Source organism: Anopheles cruzii, chromosome 2, assembly GCF_943734635.1.
Source record: "Anopheles cruzii chromosome 2, idAnoCruzAS_RS32_06, whole genome shotgun sequence".
Classification (NCBI taxonomy): Eukaryota; Metazoa; Arthropoda; class Insecta; order Diptera; family Culicidae; genus Anopheles; species Anopheles cruzii.
Window position 1 is genome coordinate 23,058,674 of NC_069144.1, and position 17,066 is coordinate 23,075,739.

The following is a 17,066-nucleotide window of genomic DNA, read 5'->3' on the forward strand; positions in this document are numbered from 1 at the left end:
ATAAGTACATCTTCTCGCGACAGGGAAGCCGCTGACTAAACCCCAAAACAAAGCCCATCTGTAGCCATCCATTGAGCCTAGTGCGGCGTAAGGTATCAAGATACAGCAAGTCCCTTGAAGGGTGTTATGTGACCACGCCACGTGCTCGTCACCGTTCGCCGTGCCCATGAGGCGGCCCCGTAGGTCTCTTATCGAACTAACAAACAATATTTCTGCAGCCACAACGCCGCCGCCGCCATGGCCGAAAGTGCCACGGCGACGACCAAGTCGTCGTGGCTCAATTTGTCATCATTTCTCGGCATGTCCCATCGTCCCCACACAAACGAATGGCGTTAACAAGTTTTTACCGGGCTGCCAGCGTGTTTGTGTGCCATGGCTAATGATCCCTTCATCAGGCGCCGTAGGTAGATTCGTGTCGTTTATGGAGCAAACAAATGGCGGCGATTAGTTTTACTCGAGTGTCAGTGAGTATCCATTTTTCTCCAATCTCGCGCACCCTCAGGAATGGCCCCCCGTCGGCTCGTCGGCGGGGCTTCGTGCCACCGTGTGCGACAAGTGCACGACATTTGCACGGCCGTCCATTAGGTTCAGAAGCTGGCGTCAGGCGTGGCATCGGACTTTCAGGAGTCAAGCTCGAATTATGTCGGCAAATTCAGACGTCTTTCGCGTCGCGTCCGTAAATACGTTTACTTTTTGCTTTAATATTTTAATCTAACTTTTTAAACCGCTCCACACACACAATATAAATGAGTCTAATTTCTCCGACACGCGGCTAAAAAGCTCCCGGTGTCCCACAGCTTTTCCCGGAACCGCCCGATTTCTCAAACAAAGTCATGTCTCAAAGGAGCCGGCGTGCTATCAATCAATGTCACTAATCGACATGTGTGAGAGCTGGGAACGCCGGTATCCTCCCCGGAGAGCCTGTGGCCGCGCGCTGTGGCACCCAACCCGGACACGTACAAATCTTTCCGCTTCCGCTTTCCACCGCCTCGCTCGCTCAATCTCAATCCTCGGCTCGGGAGAGCCTGGGACTGTGATTAGCAGTGTGCGCGAGAGGTTTCCAAATTCAACCAGCATGACAGCGACATTCGCCGAAAATTGCAAATCATGGGCCTCCGGTGCTCCGGTGGTGGGTTCTCGGTGGCCCGGGCGCCGCCGGAGGCTGGCAGCTGGAGGCGACAAAAATTGCACCATCATCAACCGGGGGGTTATGTTTCCGGCGATGCTGCGGGACGATGCAAATATTTTTCCTACATGCTTTTGACGGGTTAACCCCTCGGGGGCCTTGCTGGGGGCAGTTTGATTGTTTGTGCATTGTTTTTCGGGGTTTAAGTGCAAAAAAAAAAAAGAAAGTTCACAGTACATCGCGCGCGGGCAATAACTAGTAAAGCCTAGCTCAGCACGTGGGACCATAAGTCCAAAAAATGGCCCAAGCCGCACAAACTCCGCTTGATGTTTATAAAACGATATTTGGCCCAGAAAAGGTGAAAACCTCTAGGATGACTTGAAAGTTGACTTTAGGATTTATTGTCCAGTTAGATTTTCAATTGAATAACAGACACAACTAATAATTTAATAGGCAAGTAAGATAAGGCAATTTTGGTCGAATCGTCAAAATCTAAAGAATGCACATTGTTGAAACAAGGATGTCATCAGGAATGCTTCCATAGAGCAGAAATAAATTCAAGACATCGTCTTATCAATACGCTAAGTACCGGTTATAAAACATGAAATCGAGTCATTGAATGTTTATTTAAACACTTTGAAAAAGTTCAGAAGAAAACAAAACATGTTGAAGTTTGTTCATAAAATTTAAAAAAAATCGTAAAACTATTAGAATGTGTCGAAACGACGAAAAACTTGATACACGCGGTAAGCGAGCCGTGTAAAGTTAGTTCCCAAAACTCGGTACAACTACTCGTTGACCTGACCGAAGAGGTATTCGTTCGCGGTGTTTCCAATTCTTTACTTTCCTCCAAACTAGATAGCACACAGTCGGCCGTGCCCGAGCCGAAAATCCAGGCCATTGCGAACCTAAATAATAGTAAACTAACCGACGCGTTCGGCCGGCGGTTTTCCAGGTCCTTAACGGCACAGGACAGTCCATCTGATTCCGTTCCGAACGCGTCGAGAGTTGCTGATGCTGGGTGTAAAAATCTTATAGTTAAACTTTCGCCCTGCCTTCGCCCGCAAAACAAAGCCACAGCCAACCCGGAGCCATTAGTATGCATAACGGTGGTCACCTGCGGCCGGGTTCGGTTCCGAGCGACGCCTTCGAACCGGTGTCGGTCGGTCCAAAGTTCCTCCAGCGCTGGCTGTGGAAGTTGATGAGAAACTTGGCCCCATTTATCCTCCACACCTAATGTGATCATCGGATTCGCCAACTTCTGACGCGCGAACACTCCCGGCCCCGAACCGGTCGGTCGGGTTAAGTTGCACAACTGGGATGAATTTGTGGTACTTCGCACCGTGGCACCGTAAGACCGTTTCTATCAGATTATAGTGATAATCCGTTGGTATTAATTTTCACTAGTTTAATGGTAATCCGACGATTGTAGATTGCTGAAAGTTACCGAGCGTTCCGTTGGCCCAATTCTGGGCAAACCCTGGGGACCCTGGGTGGTTGTGGTCACCGGCCGGGGGCCGGTACACACGTTCCAGAGTTCTTTGTGGCCAAGTGTAGGTCGCGCTTCCAAGCGGGAAATTTATAATGATACCCAAATGTGTGAAGACTACAGGATTAGTGTGCAACCAATTGTCGGACAACTTACCGGGTACTAGACAATTGACCCCCCCTAAGTGTTGTTTTTTACCGTTGTCTGAGCTAGTTAGTCCAAGTTAACCTCCATGTTTTGATTGAAGCCAACACGTGTGCGCCAACTTGATCGCGGACATCCCAGAAAACGAGTTCACTTAGAACGTTGCAAATGGTTTCGTCTCTCAAATTTAATTTAAATACCCAAACCTATCGGCCGCCATCGGTCTTAAATAGCGTGAAGAACGGAACGAACGGCTGCTGCGTTCTTTCTTCGGTATTATCAGCCCTGAAACATACCACTATGAAGGCATTAATTTCCATTCGCTTCAGCGATGCGATGCTCGCGGGGGACATAAAAGAGGCAGCATTTTAACTTTGTCGCAGCCACCGACCGACCCGGCATGTGCTGAGGAGTAACTAGACGGGCTGGAGGATGAGGGTCAGAACCGTGGCCGAATATCGGGGCCGTCGGCAAAGTCATCAATTTGCGTAATAACCGTTAAATGTATTTAAAAAATGCACATACCACGCACGCCACCAAGCCCGACATGAAGTATACTTTTTCTTTTCTCACCCTCTCTCTCTCTCTCTTTGTCTCACTCTCTCCCAAGACGTATGGGGCGAAATTGAACGAAATTGGTTCTGAGAGGGCCACCGGGGGCCGAATGACCCGAAATTACCATACGGCAGTGCCTCTTGCTGTAGTTTGGCGCCCTCTAGAGCACGAGCCCGTGAAGTGTAGAAAATTGGGTGAAAATTTATTGATCATGGCAGCACCCGAAGCCGGGCCTCTCGTCAATTTATGGTGCAATCTATTTATGGATGTTTCAAGGTTACACTCCCGGAACCATGAAACGAACTACGAGTGAGGCTCGAACTGTTCCAAATCATCGTCCTTCCGTGATAACAATCGGTAGTCCGCGAGGTTCACAGCAGCCCATTTGGCACTACCATTCGGGGCCGAATAATCATAACTACTGGGGCCATACTTCTCGGATTACACTGCACAGCACAGTGATGGCCTACGACACCAAGCCACGCACGTTACAATTGTGTCTTTCGTCCTCGCTCGGCTCCGGACGGCTCTCTCAACGGGGCGCCTTTCCACGATCCGCCGAACGAACGGCAAAATGATGAAACGTGACCTTTTCCAACCTAGGAAATATCCTCGGAAAACCGCTTGGAACGACCAAGCCGGCCTGGCCTAGGGTTCACATTTCTTCGTGGCGCATATCAAAAAGATTATCTAGAGGCGATGAATGCTCCACCGTGGCAGTAAAGCCGGCGGCCAGTCGAAGGCCTGAAGATGAAAGAAAAATATGCACGGGATGGAAGCCACGTGAACCTGCCTTTGCACAAAGTATACCTTGCGCCGAGATCTGATTTTAGATAACGTGCTGAATGTTTGCCTTTACCTCGCCGGCAATAAATAGACCCTTTCATAGGTTTTGTTTCTGAGCCACTCCAGGAACACTCCAGCTTTTCAGCACCGGGTGTGTAGGCGACGCGCCGGCGCTAATCTCCGGCATCTCAACCGGGACCCAGGCAGCTCGACAGGGTTTTATTTGAGATTCACAATTTTTCATCGCAATTCTTAACGCACCGCACCGCGTAGCAGCGCATAAATCATAACGCCGATCGCGCATGTTCGTGGGTCGGTTCTCGCGGAGCAAAGAGCATAATCTTCACAATTTTCCAACGCAGCGCTGCGCTCGAGAAGGTTTGCCTTCAGCGAGGATCGCCAATTCGCCGATTAATGATTTATTCTCGACACATTTCACCTTTGACGGTAGCCTTTGGCAGGCCTTAGCCACACGCAGCTCGCTGGATGCTTTCAGCGTAATTCGAAACGGACCATAAAAAGTCTTTACTCTAGTAACTGTTTCCTAGTTAAATTATTCAAACCATCATACTCACTTTCCGAACAACGCTACTCGATCGTCACGTCAATACCCATTTGTGCGTAGGTCGCGAAGCCGAAATGGCTCGATTTTCGACAACACGAGCCTGTGAGCCATCTGCCGTGCTGGTCACAAAATACCGAGATTTCCAATTTGCAGCAGACTGACACGCCGTTGGCATTGTGTTTGTGGCCCCCGTCCTTAAGGCTGCAAGACGCTGGAGACCTTAAGAGGCTGATTATGCGGCACCGTTCCGGTGCCGGGAACCGCTCCCGCTCCCATAAGCAAATCGGTTTCGCACTCCCGCCCGAACCGAGCCGAACCGACACGGAACATTACTTAGTGCAATCAAATATTCACGAGCGCCGCATCTCTATCACCTTTTATAATTCATCAACCGGCCGGGGGGGATGATGTTACAAATGTTGCTGTTCCTTTCGTGTTGCGGCACGTGGCGGTTGTGGAGTTGAAAACTATTGAGCGCACTGAAGGCGACGCTGTGGCGCCGTCTCCGCGCCTTATCAATTCGATTCCTTCCGGTTCGGTTCGGTTTAACTTTTGAATGTTTTATCCTACGCTTCCACCTTTAATTGACACGCTACACACTGCGGAGGGGCGCGGATGTTACCAGCGAAAAGTCGCCGGATGCGGTAATAGCGTACGACCTGTTGATTGGGGTTTGGGGAGGTATTTAAGGACGTCGAGGAGGTTCAGCCTTTATCCATGCCACTGGATGTCTCTAGACGGTATCCATCGATAGGGTAACCTGTGCCTTTTTTTAAACCTCCAAATACAAATATCAAAACGAAAATTTTTGCGATTTAATGCAATCTTTTTATCGCCCGCGTCACGATGACACGATTTGAATTCGCAATCGGAAGGTAATTTCGATTTGAATATTTGCTATTGAATCGGTGCGACCAGCAACCGGTAGAGGAAACCCTTTTCACAACTGCAACAATACACAGATTCCGTGCACAATGGCGCTTTGGCGTGTGTTAATTGCATTCCCCTTCGGGTGTAAGTGATGATTGGTGTTTGAGTCAGCCTGAGACTTCCTTCCCCCTGCTGGAGGGTGCTCTTAGGCGCAACCAAGCCCTCAGCGATGAGTCAGCTTAATGGATGGCTGTTTCTTTTATGCCGGGTGCGTGTTACTGTGACTAGGACACTGACGGGTTTAACTGACTAGTTCAGCCTTTTGTGACAGGGGACGGAATATGTTAACCTGTTTCTAATGTACTTTTTTATTAGCCCACTCGGAAACGTAGGGGGGTTGGCGAAGATTAACAGTGTTTAAAGGCCCAGCCAAATACCTAATTTGCATACTGTACATTGACAGAAAAAAACACTTTCGAGAATAAGTGTAGTGTAAAAAACAAGAAGTAACTAAAACAATACTAGAAGCAAACAGCCGCGGTGCCCGGGAGAAACGCTGCTGTGTCGTACAAAAGTGCTACTCAAGTGCACTCATTTGATGATTGTTTGGTAATAAACGGAACGGTTGAATTCCCCAAATTAAATTGTTACGTTACGTACGAGCCAGTGGTTTCAATAAATATTTTATATATCAATTGCTGCTTGCGCTTCAAAAGCAAACATCGCGCGCCCCGTATAGGGTTTCGGTTACGGAGAACCCCAGATTGGCAATCTATCGTCGGAGTCGTCGTTGGCTCATTTATCCCTAGGATCCTAGCCCGTGGACCACGACGACGTGTGTCGACGGCAGGTACTACTATCGAAGGGTAACGCTCGTCATCTGCCACCAGCTTCGCCACCATCGTCGTTGACGTCGTTTGGGAAGAAAATATGATGTGTTTCGCAGGAGGACAAGCGGGCCCGCTGACGGGCTGGGGCCTGAAACGAGGACTTTGCCTTCGAGCTCATCTGAAAGCAGGGACGGAGACGAAGTAATTCCGATGTTTACTGAAATTGATTGCACGTCGATCGGGGTTTGCGATTTTGGGGAATGGCACTTTCGGTTATTTTAATGCCGAAACGCCGCCATCATCGTGTTCGGTGCAGCGCCTCCTGGAGCCTGGCCTTGCAGATGGAGCGGATGGGCGGATTCTGATTTGTTTTAAATCGGTAAAACAATCGGAAGGTATACATTTCGGTAGGTATGATAACTTTGGCTTCAATGTCCGTAGCGTGGGATGGGTGGAGTTTGAATGGACCAACAACGCAGTTAAAAGTCAACTTTATTGGCACGGAACGAAGCAGTTGTAAGGGTATACTATGAGGTATTTTATCAATCATTCATGCTCAATCTCGGTAATTTGACAACAAGCTAGTGTATTCGACTTCGGTCTCCTAGTATTGGACATCTCGAATCTGTTCATCGAGATAAACTACTGGACGGCTTGGATAACACGCAGAACTTCCAGAACTATCATTCAAGAAAGATGTTAGCTGCACTTGACTCGTAAAATGATTTATTTATATTTATAATATTAATAAAACGTACGTTTGTCACTTTCTACATAATATGCATTTTTTGCTTCCAGTCGCCATCATAGAACCTAAACAGCTTTGCATCTGAACATGTTCGTTAAGTGTGAACGGTATATTGAAAATGACGAAGTTTTACAACCTAGTTTCTATTAAATTACTCAACGCCGCAAACGAGACAACACATTGTTCCTATCTACGGCATTATAAGGTATTTGAGTCCTTTGCAATGTAGTTTAATGTGTTTCATCTAGACCCTGGCGCCAAATAAGTCTAGAGAATAAATAAATAAATTAATAACAAAACATTGATAACCGAAAAATGAACGATATCGTCTTTTAAATAGAGATTGGGATTCAGTAGTGACATACCTGTCGTTATGTTGGCACAAAATGACACCATACAAATGTGGTTATATCCCTGACGCTTAGAATTAAATGCATCCTCAGTCATGTCCGTTGGCTAGCCCAAGCCAAGCATCCGAAACATCGAAGAACTTTGACCACTGCGCCAGCCTCTCGACTCGCTGCGTCTAGGTAGTTTGCATCTGTTTAGTATTTCCGAGCTGCAACAGTGCCGAGGAGCTGGCGGAAGAACGGAAATCCCTGCTAATGATTCCAGTTTTTCCAACCCGACCGCCAACGACGAAACGGGGAAACACTTTGTTTCGATTGAGGTCTAATCCAATTGAGCACTGTTTGTTTGCCATTGAAATATGAGCGCATTTCGGACCGGGACGAAACCCGCGACCCGCCGGCCCGGAGACCCGTGTATCGGAGCAGATCCTTGCGCCAGTGAAGTGCCCTCGCATACCGTCCACCATTAGTTATTCATTGCACGTCTATTTATCGAAAGCTAGTCCAATCGAACCGGATCCGTAGTGCGTCATCTGTCGCTTCGCTCCGATACGCCATACGCTCCCGTGTGTTTAGGCGACCTCCCCGGGCAGGTTGCCGCTACGGTCTACGGTAGGGAAAACTTTGCGCGTACCGACGCACTGCTGCTCTGTTGTTCGCCTCGTCAGTAGTTCGGCACTAGCGCCACTGGTAGTAGCAGCAGTAGCACTGGTACTGGATGCAAATGCACCGAGCGGAAAGAAACATTTCCCGAAAGTTCGTTTTCGGTTGCATGAACACTTGGATCAGCATCACGCTACTTGAACCCTCAACAAGCACAACTGACCGGCAGCCAACGAGGAAAACGTGCCCCGGTGCCGGAACCGGGTGCATTTTCTTCGTCAGAAGTCTCCGCCCGGTTTCGGGCCGAGTTCCTCCTCGGGATCAAATTCTATTCTCTACCGGGGCGTTCGCGGAAGCGATGGAGTCACAAAAAGTTCAAAGTGGAACAGCAGCAGCAGCAGCACTATAGCGAAAGAAGCTTAAACCGTCAACCTCCACAAAAGGCTAATCATCAATTACATCCTGGGACAGGATTTCGCCGTTCCAGTTCGTCTCTCCACTGACGTCGATCGAGCTCGCAAACCATTTGCTGAACTAGTTTATATCTTGATTTGGGGAAAACTGAAACTGTTGTCCGCCGTATTTACTATCGGGCGATGTGCTTCGTTCCAGATCTGGCTGGCCCAAGTCAGTTTTCAACGGTCCGACGGTGCAACGGGGGAAAACAAGTTCAAAAGTCCATCGTACGTACTAATAATCAATTGTCTTTCGAAAACTGCACTTCATCAACACGGTTTGCGTCAGGTAAAACTCCGATCGCGATATGAATTTAGTAATTCCGATGCTTACTGAATTTTGTTTTCGATTTTGGTAAACGGCACTTTCGGTTATTTCAATGCAGAAACGCCGCATGTTCTGGTTGGTTTTATTTACACGTTTACGTTTTTTTTACACGAAACGAAATTGGTTTTAATCTATTGTTTTTAAAATAAAGAGTCACTGTTGGCACAATAATTCACAAATTTATGAGTGGAATATCATGAAATTTTAACAGCTTTCTTTTGAAGCTTAGTACCAACTAAAAAAGCGATGAATGTAATAAGACTAGCACCATATATGGGTTAGGCACGGGGCTTTTCAGTCAATGTGTTGACCAATAAAAACAAAACTTCTCTCACCTTTCGCCGAGAGCAGGAGATCAGCTAAAGGCGTGCCGGCGTCAATTAAATTCTACTTGCACCTCCCGTGGAATAATGAACCACTAGGGATCACTGGGACCCACCGTGTAACTTTGCAACCTTAAAGTTCTGGACCATCATTATTTGGAACAGTTGGAACGCAAAGTGTGAAAATTGTCTGTTTGATGCTACTTTACAACTGCCCGGCTGAAGCATCACTCGAACTCGAACTAGAGGCAAAGTCTCCGAGATGGCCCGGCCCCGGAGAGCCCAACGATTTGCCGTTTTTCTTTTTGCTCCCTCACCATGGAGTACTTTTAATGGGAGCGTCCAGATGAAGCTGTGCGCGCAGGGAAAGAAAACGTGCCTTCCGAGAGGTTCCGAATTTCCGATCGAGACGTTCTGCATTCTAAGTGAGAGAGGTAAGTCAATGGTGCTTCAGAGTATAGTGGGAAAAAACTATTTTCTTCCTCTACTTTTCCCCACACTCGGGACGTGACATCTTGTGGCGGTAAATAATGCCATTGGAAAGATACCGGTACAGATTGCAAAAAAAGGAAATTTTCCCGAAACCGGTAATCGAACAATCCGAAACCCGTACCGGTTTCACAATCAAATAAACTATTAATTAGAGTGATTCAGAGGCAGATCTCTGATTTTCTGCAGCGAACGGAAACTATAATCAGTTCCGTTTTCTTTTTTTAAATTGCCGTATTCAAACAATCATGATACCTATAAATGTTTTTATGTTTTTGGATATTTGTTTCAAACATTTGAAAAGAACTTCAGAGAGTTGTCAAAAATCTTTGAAGCATTTGTTCTTTGTATGTTTGTTTGTTTTTTGTTGTGTTTGCTATTTATTGGGAGCTTATAAACAAACCAATACAGAAAGGAAAAACTTGTAGATGTGAGTGTAGTTAAATACAAAACCTATTTCATTTAAAGCGACGCACCCTGCAGTGTGAGAACTCGGTGTGTCCTTCAAGCTCGACCCGAAGCATAGCGAATGCTCTAAATTATCTTTCTGCTTTATTTGTTATTTCAACCAACGACCCCAAAAGACTCCGACGCAGTTTTGAAAAGGGTCACTTTTTTGAACGGATATAAGACAATATTGCGTCACCTAACAGCACACGACGATTACATCGATTTATGTGGTTTTAGAAAAAAAAAAATGCTATCGAACACGAAATGGTATGGTCCTGGTCATAGACTCACAGTCACCAACAATCTCTTCTGCAGGCCTAGCAACCAGTTACGATGCTGTTAACACCATCGGAACCATCACTATCACCGTGTCGTACTCTGCACAACTCATCAGTTATGTCTCTCTGGTGGGTAATCAAAGACCGAGTTCGTTACACTAGCGCTATACGTGCGAAATCATCAGCAACGGTAAGAAGATGAAATATGTTTTGTCTTCCGGGGTGTTTTCCGAAATGAGTAACTTACCGACATCGACCCGTTCGCAGCTTGAGGCACTACTTAAAAGCGCCCGTCTTCCTGTCCGTGTCGGTTGCCATTAAACCTAACAGAAAGAAACCAAAAAAATCATAAAAACATGTATAAACCAAATGGTCCAAAAACTTAAAATACAGAAAGCAACAGAGATTGAAACTGTCTGTGGTGCAGGCCAAGACCGCTCGGCATTTGTAGTCGAATAGGAAAAAGAAGAATCATATAGAAATCGGTGTACGTTTTGCCACATTATTTTACGCTTTATAGTATAAAATCTTCCCTGCAGTCCAGAGTCCTGCCATTCTGGTTGATGAAGCGAGCATCTGCTCGGTTCCGCAAATCGACACTATTTAAACTCCCCCGGACGATCGCATTGGACCAAAATTCCAAACACTCCAGGGGCTTTTTCTTGTATGTAATTTCCAATGTTCGCAAGCGTGAGTGTTTGTGTTTGCGTTGATTTAAAATATGTTGCAGTTAACGCTCGCCAGAAGCCCGTTGAACCAAACTTCGCCAAACGTTGCCAAAAGTATTCAATTATTCAATTGCATTCGAGCGAAAACTTTGGCAATTTAGCGATGCACTCTTGAGTTGCTGGCACAACCCAGAGTCAGTTGTGGTGCTCGCTCACTGGAGCCCACTCCGGCTGTAGTCGTATACCGGAGTCATTTTCATTCTCCGAACGGAAATTCATTGCGAACGGGGTTCAAGTTTCGATTCGGGCATCGTAACGCTGGGTAACAAAACTTTGAAAACGCCCTTCCTCCCCCTCTCTCGATGACTCCCCCACTCTCTCTCTTACTCTCCGTCCATCTCTGTGGGCAATTTTGTCGGTTGCAAAATATAGCCTGCACAAATTGGTTGCGAAATCATAAAAACCGGCTGATTGCTCCAAGCTCCCACTGTGTCGGGCGTTGAAGGGCTATATTTCCCAAATTTGAGTACAGTTTTTAGTGCGATACACTTCGAGGTTTTGATTCTATATAAAATCATGAGAAATGTTAACGAAACCCATTTTTGGATCCACTACCTGAACCAAGATATCGCCCACTAACCCGATACCACTAATCTAGCCCTTCGATCCTGTTCGACTACGCAGAAAGGTGATTTCGAAAATGTTGTTGGCACTATTTAACAAACCTTCCACTCTAGTTTTTTTCTCATCGAGGCCACTATGAGCTACAGACGTCAGTGGCTATGCAAACTTCCAAAAATACCTGACCTATATCAACAACAACAAGCTATCATTAATGAAATTCTTTGTGTTTTGTCAACACTCAAAAGTACGGCCCAACAACTGTTCATACGCGACAGCTCACTGTTTGTCTGATGCCCAAGTTCAGTGCGAACCGGCTCTTGCTCGACATTGCGACAAACTTAGCTGGGCTAGGTAGCCAGTATATACGACGCACTTCACCCGGGGATGTCAGAATGACAACGTGGTCGTACCGTCTTCGATCGCAACTTCGTAGAATAACACTAGCCGCACTGATCGGCGGTGTGCTGGTGTACACTATTATAATAGTGCACTCGAAAGGTCGGTGTCAAACTAAATCACCCGAAGAGATAAACCAGGACCGCCTTCTGCACCTTCGCGAAGTATGCGAGCGGAACAATAACGGAAACAGTACGTATGCAGACGGACTACGCCTACAATAGTCTGACCCAGGGCATTCGGTGTGCATCATTTCAGTATCCCGGATTGAAACCTCTTTCTACATCCACATAAAAAACGAAAGCCTGCTGTACTGCTTAGTGTTCAAATCGGGCACCACCAGCTTGTTTTACAACATAAACCGATGGGCCGGGTACAGCGAGGACCAGATACTGGACCAGAGAACGGACAACTTCATGCTGGCGCGGGTACACTACCCCTGGGAGAGCCCGGACGTGTTGCTGACCAGCATGAAGAATTCGCTGTCATTCCTTGTGGTGCGCGAACCGTTCGAGCGCTTGATCAGCGCTTACGAGGAGCGTCTTTTGGGTCAGCTTCATCCGTACTTCAAAAATCTGTCGCACCAAATCTACAAACTGTACCACGACGACGGGATCGAAGACGGGATACCGTCATTCCAGGACTTTGCCCGGTACGTGGTGTACCAGTTCCGGAACAGAAAAGACTCTGACCTCCACTGGCGACCCATCAACGATCTGTGCACCCCGTGCCTGGCGCGTTACGACTTCATCATGAAACTGGAGACCTTCGGTCAAGACTTAGCCTACTTTGCGAACGAAACCCATCTACAGGGCAAAATAAAACGCGTTCAGATGAACCACGCGCGCCGCGACCCGATCGATCGGTTGGTGAGAAAATATTTTTCCCAACTAACCAAACAGCAACTGGTGGACCTGTTGGAAATATACCGGATAGACTTCGAGCTATTTGGATACCCGTTCGATCGCTACTTTCAGTACGCACAACCGTAAACACCCGACACCCATTGGCCGCCGATATGGCAGTGAATGAAATTGATAGATTTAAAAAAGGATTTTTGTGTAAATTGTGTCACAACTGTTTTTGCCAGCACGCACCCGCGCATGTCTCCTGGCGCAATGTGCTTACGGTCTGGACCAGGCGCCAGCCGAGTGTTTGCTGTTGCTCGGTTGGAAAAGAATATTGTTTACCAATAAAGACGAGCTAAGAAACATCTCAGCACGTGTCGCCGTACTTCCTAGCGTTAGTTGCTGTAGGGCTACTGTATGTTTTTTTCCTAAATGAAGGAATATTTTTTATGAAAAGAACCAAAATTTACAACTTTGCCAAGCATTACTTAGCTCAATGGTTGGCTTCGAATTTGGTGGCAAAATAACAAAGGAACATAGCGAATGATGGTCAATGATTGTCTTTAGTCGCAACAGAGATTCATTTGTTGTCTTATCTTAAATACACATGTAGGTCTACAATAGAACTGTGTTGCTGGTTCTATATTTTCCTACATTTTCAATATACTTTATATTTTCATTGTCCTATATTTTCAAGTACGTACCACATGTATGTACCACAAAATATCTTCAAACAGATTGATTTGTGTGGTATATTTTTAATCTTCAGCTGGCAGCCTTTTTGGAGCCACTTTCCGTAAATGAAATTGGCTCTCTAAAATGCTTTTACCAATTGCTGGCGAAGTCAGTGGGCAGTCATGATGACTTCCAAATTGAGCCGACGACACATCCGTGGCCATGGTGGATGCAATATGTTTGAACAACATTTTACAAACACGCCAGGTCCTCGGCATCCAAGCCGATGCTGTGCGATTGTGCGATTGCATTATCATTGACTCGTTATTGAATCAAAACGGCATATGAAAGCTTACGCATCGAGCCAAGCCGAGCCGGCTCCACGGAACGCAGTACTCCAAAACCAAACGAGCACCGCAATGAAAAGGCTAATAAGCCAAATTGAAAACCATTTTCGATTAGGGCAAATGAGAGATTGCGATCCATCATTAAAATGCACATGCCGAGAGTATCGCTGTCGCTCAACGACAGCAGCATCAGCGGCGGTAGTGCATGTGACCGGGGATCGAAATTTGCGTTGCGGGTTACCCACAATCAATCTGATTGGCGGCACAGGATGGGGGGAGTGGGGGCGACTCTCGAAAATTTGACATTGCCCGCCGTCCCGCGTATACGACATTCCTGTCACATCGCGCAGCACTAGACGCTACCATCGGCAGCTCCGTGAAATTAAATCGACGAAATTGAACCAGTCTTCGGCGTTTGCTGGCCGTGAGATGAAAGTGTCCCACAGATTCTGCACTGTCCATGGCTGGACTAATTCTTGAAAACTCAACGAAACGTCAACTAAATAACCAGAACGTCCAGATGAAAAAAAAACAATCAATGTTCCAAATGTCTATGATAATTATGAATGAACCCTTTTCCCAAATCTCCCAAACTACTATTGTTTAGCAATGTTTTCCTCATGAGAGTGTTCGTTGAGAGTTAATAACCGATATTTTCGACAATTTCTCGGCCATACCATCTCCTTTTTTTGGTATACCATTCAAACGATTGCGGTTTTCATAAAAGTGAATTTCCGCGAAATGTGAAAATGTCGTTTAAGCTCACACTAATTAACTACTAAACTAATGGACAGAGAGCCGCCAAATTCGGCCTTTTTACTCCCTACAGCCATTTTAGGACATTTTAGCACCGAGCTTTAGGGAAAAAATGAAAAAGTTTCATACAGTGTGAACCGATGACCGAGACTGTATGTGACAAATTGATTCTAGATCACGCGAACATGCTTGAGAAAGACTCATCTTCGCTCACGACTTCAACTGGGGAACCTCGTGTAGCTGGGCCCGAGTGCTTGAAGAGAGCGAGGCAAAAAAACCCGAGTCTGCATACAGTTGTGCGAGCAATCAGTGCTTTACTTCCCTGGCAAGTTAATGAACCGTTCAATTTCAATTTCAATCCTAGAAAATGATTTCGGGATTGATTGCGTTTGTCATAATCAGTGTTTGTCGGGGGGTTTGTTGACTTTTGGCAGAAGCTCCACACCCTTGACGTGGCCGTCTTCGAAAATTATCGCTTCGCGCCTCGTACGATTCACACTTTAATGAAAATCGAGATATAGCACAAGTTTCCCGCTTTTTTAAGTATGGAGAAAAACTATTATGCGAAATGCGAAAGCTCACCTAAAGCTCCGGTGGACACAACACCTTAAGTGTGTCACTTCTTATCGTATAATTAAACAACTGGCACGAAACTTTGACCACCGTAACTGATTCACCCCAAAAACGGGCCGTAGAACCGGCGAACAGAGAAGGGTACCACAGCGCGGCTAGTTGTCGGCTCACGTACGCGTTGCGTCGGGAGCACATAAACTATCATTTGCATCAATTAAGCGAATTAAATTCCTCGAGCTAACCTCCAAAGTACGCTGGTGCTCCAAGGAGCATTGACTGCATCACTTTTAAAGGAGGACCTGACGCCCAGAGGATTTGCGACGCCCAGAAGAAGAGTCGCTCAAGTCGAACACAAAAACTAATCCTTCACTCATGAACTCAACAGTGTAAGCTTTGGTGGGTCCTATAAACAGCATGCAACTAGCAATAAGAACACGCCCCAAGACCCGGCCGTTTAGCTTTAAAAGAGGGAGCAATCGGTTGTTATCACGTTTATTGCGCCACCTTCGGCACTTGAAAGTACTTCTCGGCCGAATACCCAAACAGCAGGAAATCGATCTCGTAGATCGCGTACAGTGCATCCATCTGCTGTTGTGTGATTTGTGAGAAATACTTTTCGATCAGCCGATCTACAACATCCCGCCTGCTGTGGTTAATGTGCACCGGCTTCACTTTGTCCCGCAGGTTCGCCCTGCGCAGCAGCATCTCCACGTCCTGGGCGTACGTTTCCAGCTTGATGATCAAATCATACCGCACCAGGCACGGTGTGCAGAGGTTGTTCACCGGGCACCAGTGTACGTCTAGGTCGCGGCTACCATTGCTGTACGCCACGTCGTCGATGATGAACTGCACAAAGTCTCGGAACGAAATGACGCCGGTCCCGCCCGGGTGGTAGCGCTCGTAGATGGCTCGCGAAACCCGCGAGTAGTACGCGTTCCGCATGCTGACCAACCGATCCTCGAACGCACTGATCAGCCGCTCGAACGGGTGCCGAACGATGAGGAACGAGAACGAGTGCTCCATCGAGTGCAAGAGGGCCGACCGGGTCAGCTGCGGGTAGAACTTCCGGGCTAGGAACAGGTTGTCGATGTGCATGATTTCGTACTCGGTGAAGCCGGCCCACGAGTTGAAGTTATAGAACCAGGAGCTGGTCCCAGCCTTAAACACCAGGCAGTAGAGCAAACTGTGATTCTTACTGTGCAAGTAGAACGCCGGATGAACGCTTTGGTCTAAGCACAATTGTAGAAAAAAAAATCCCGTAAGTACGTCAGGTCTGACCCAAATGCTAGGTTCAACATACGTCCACCATTATCCAGCCGATTGCAGGCATTCCGCAGGTGGGCGATTCGCCCCCCAGTATGTGCTGCACGTCCTCCTCGGGAGGCCGGTCTCGAAGCCGGATACATAGCAGCCTCACAGTAACAACCAACAACAACAGCACCACCACTCCAATGCACGCGGTACAGGCCCCTTGAAGGTTGGACACGTTCACTACTGGTTGCGGAGTAAATTTCCACAACTTTGACGACGTTTTTCGCACCAAGCGCCTGATGTTTGTTACGATCATTCTGAAGTATCGTGTTGGCCTATGACGATGATCACCCATCAACACCCAGCCAAGCCACTTCAGCCAGGACTAGGGAAATGACTAGTGAAACTCGGGATAACTTTGCCTCTGAGGGCTCACCGCTACGCGGCCCAACGTTTTATCGGTTTCCAACCACTTATGAATGGCGGGCCCAGTACTGTTGAATCGAACAATTCACCACCTTGCCGGGTGTGTACAATCT

General features: G+C 47.0%; 3 protein-coding genes across 3 annotated transcripts in view; 1 reads left to right on the plus strand and 2 right to left on the minus strand.

Moving 5' to 3' along the window:
- LOC128278687 (uncharacterized) overlaps window positions 1-2,027 on the minus strand; it is a 79,523-nt gene extending 77,496 nt beyond the window's left edge. The window contains exon 1 of the mRNA XM_053017418.1: window positions 1,970-2,027. Within this exon, the coding sequence (XP_052873378.1) occupies window positions 1,970-2,027 (58 nt within the window). The remainder of the gene's footprint in view (window positions 1-1,969) is intronic.
- Window positions 2,028-12,073: 10,046 nt separating this feature from the next.
- Window positions 12,074-13,069, plus strand: LOC128278688 (carbohydrate sulfotransferase 11-like). Its single transcript, XM_053017419.1, has 2 exons — window positions 12,074-12,269; window positions 12,336-13,069. Exons 1-2 carry the CDS (start codon window positions 12,074-12,076, stop codon window positions 13,067-13,069), a joined length of 930 nt encoding a protein of 309 aa, XP_052873379.1.
- Window positions 13,070-15,768: 2,699 nt separating this feature from the next.
- On the minus strand, window positions 15,769-16,843 carry LOC128278689 (carbohydrate sulfotransferase 8-like). Its single transcript, XM_053017420.1, is given in 3 exon segments — window positions 15,769-16,505; window positions 16,577-16,625; window positions 16,628-16,843. Coding segments are annotated over 3 exon segments (1,002 nt in total).
- Window positions 16,844-17,066: the final 223 nt, after the last annotated feature.

What these genes read in the sequence shown, in the direction of transcription:
- LOC128278688 (XM_053017419.1), top strand. Translation starts at nt 12,074, where the DNA reads ATGACAACGTGGTCGTACCGTCTTCGATCGCAACTTCGTAGAATAACA. An exon ending in GCGGAACAATAACGGAAACA is followed by an intron (nt 12,270 to 12,335) that starts GTACGTATGCAG and finishes GCATCATTTCAG; the next exon opens with TATCCCGGATTGAAACCTCT.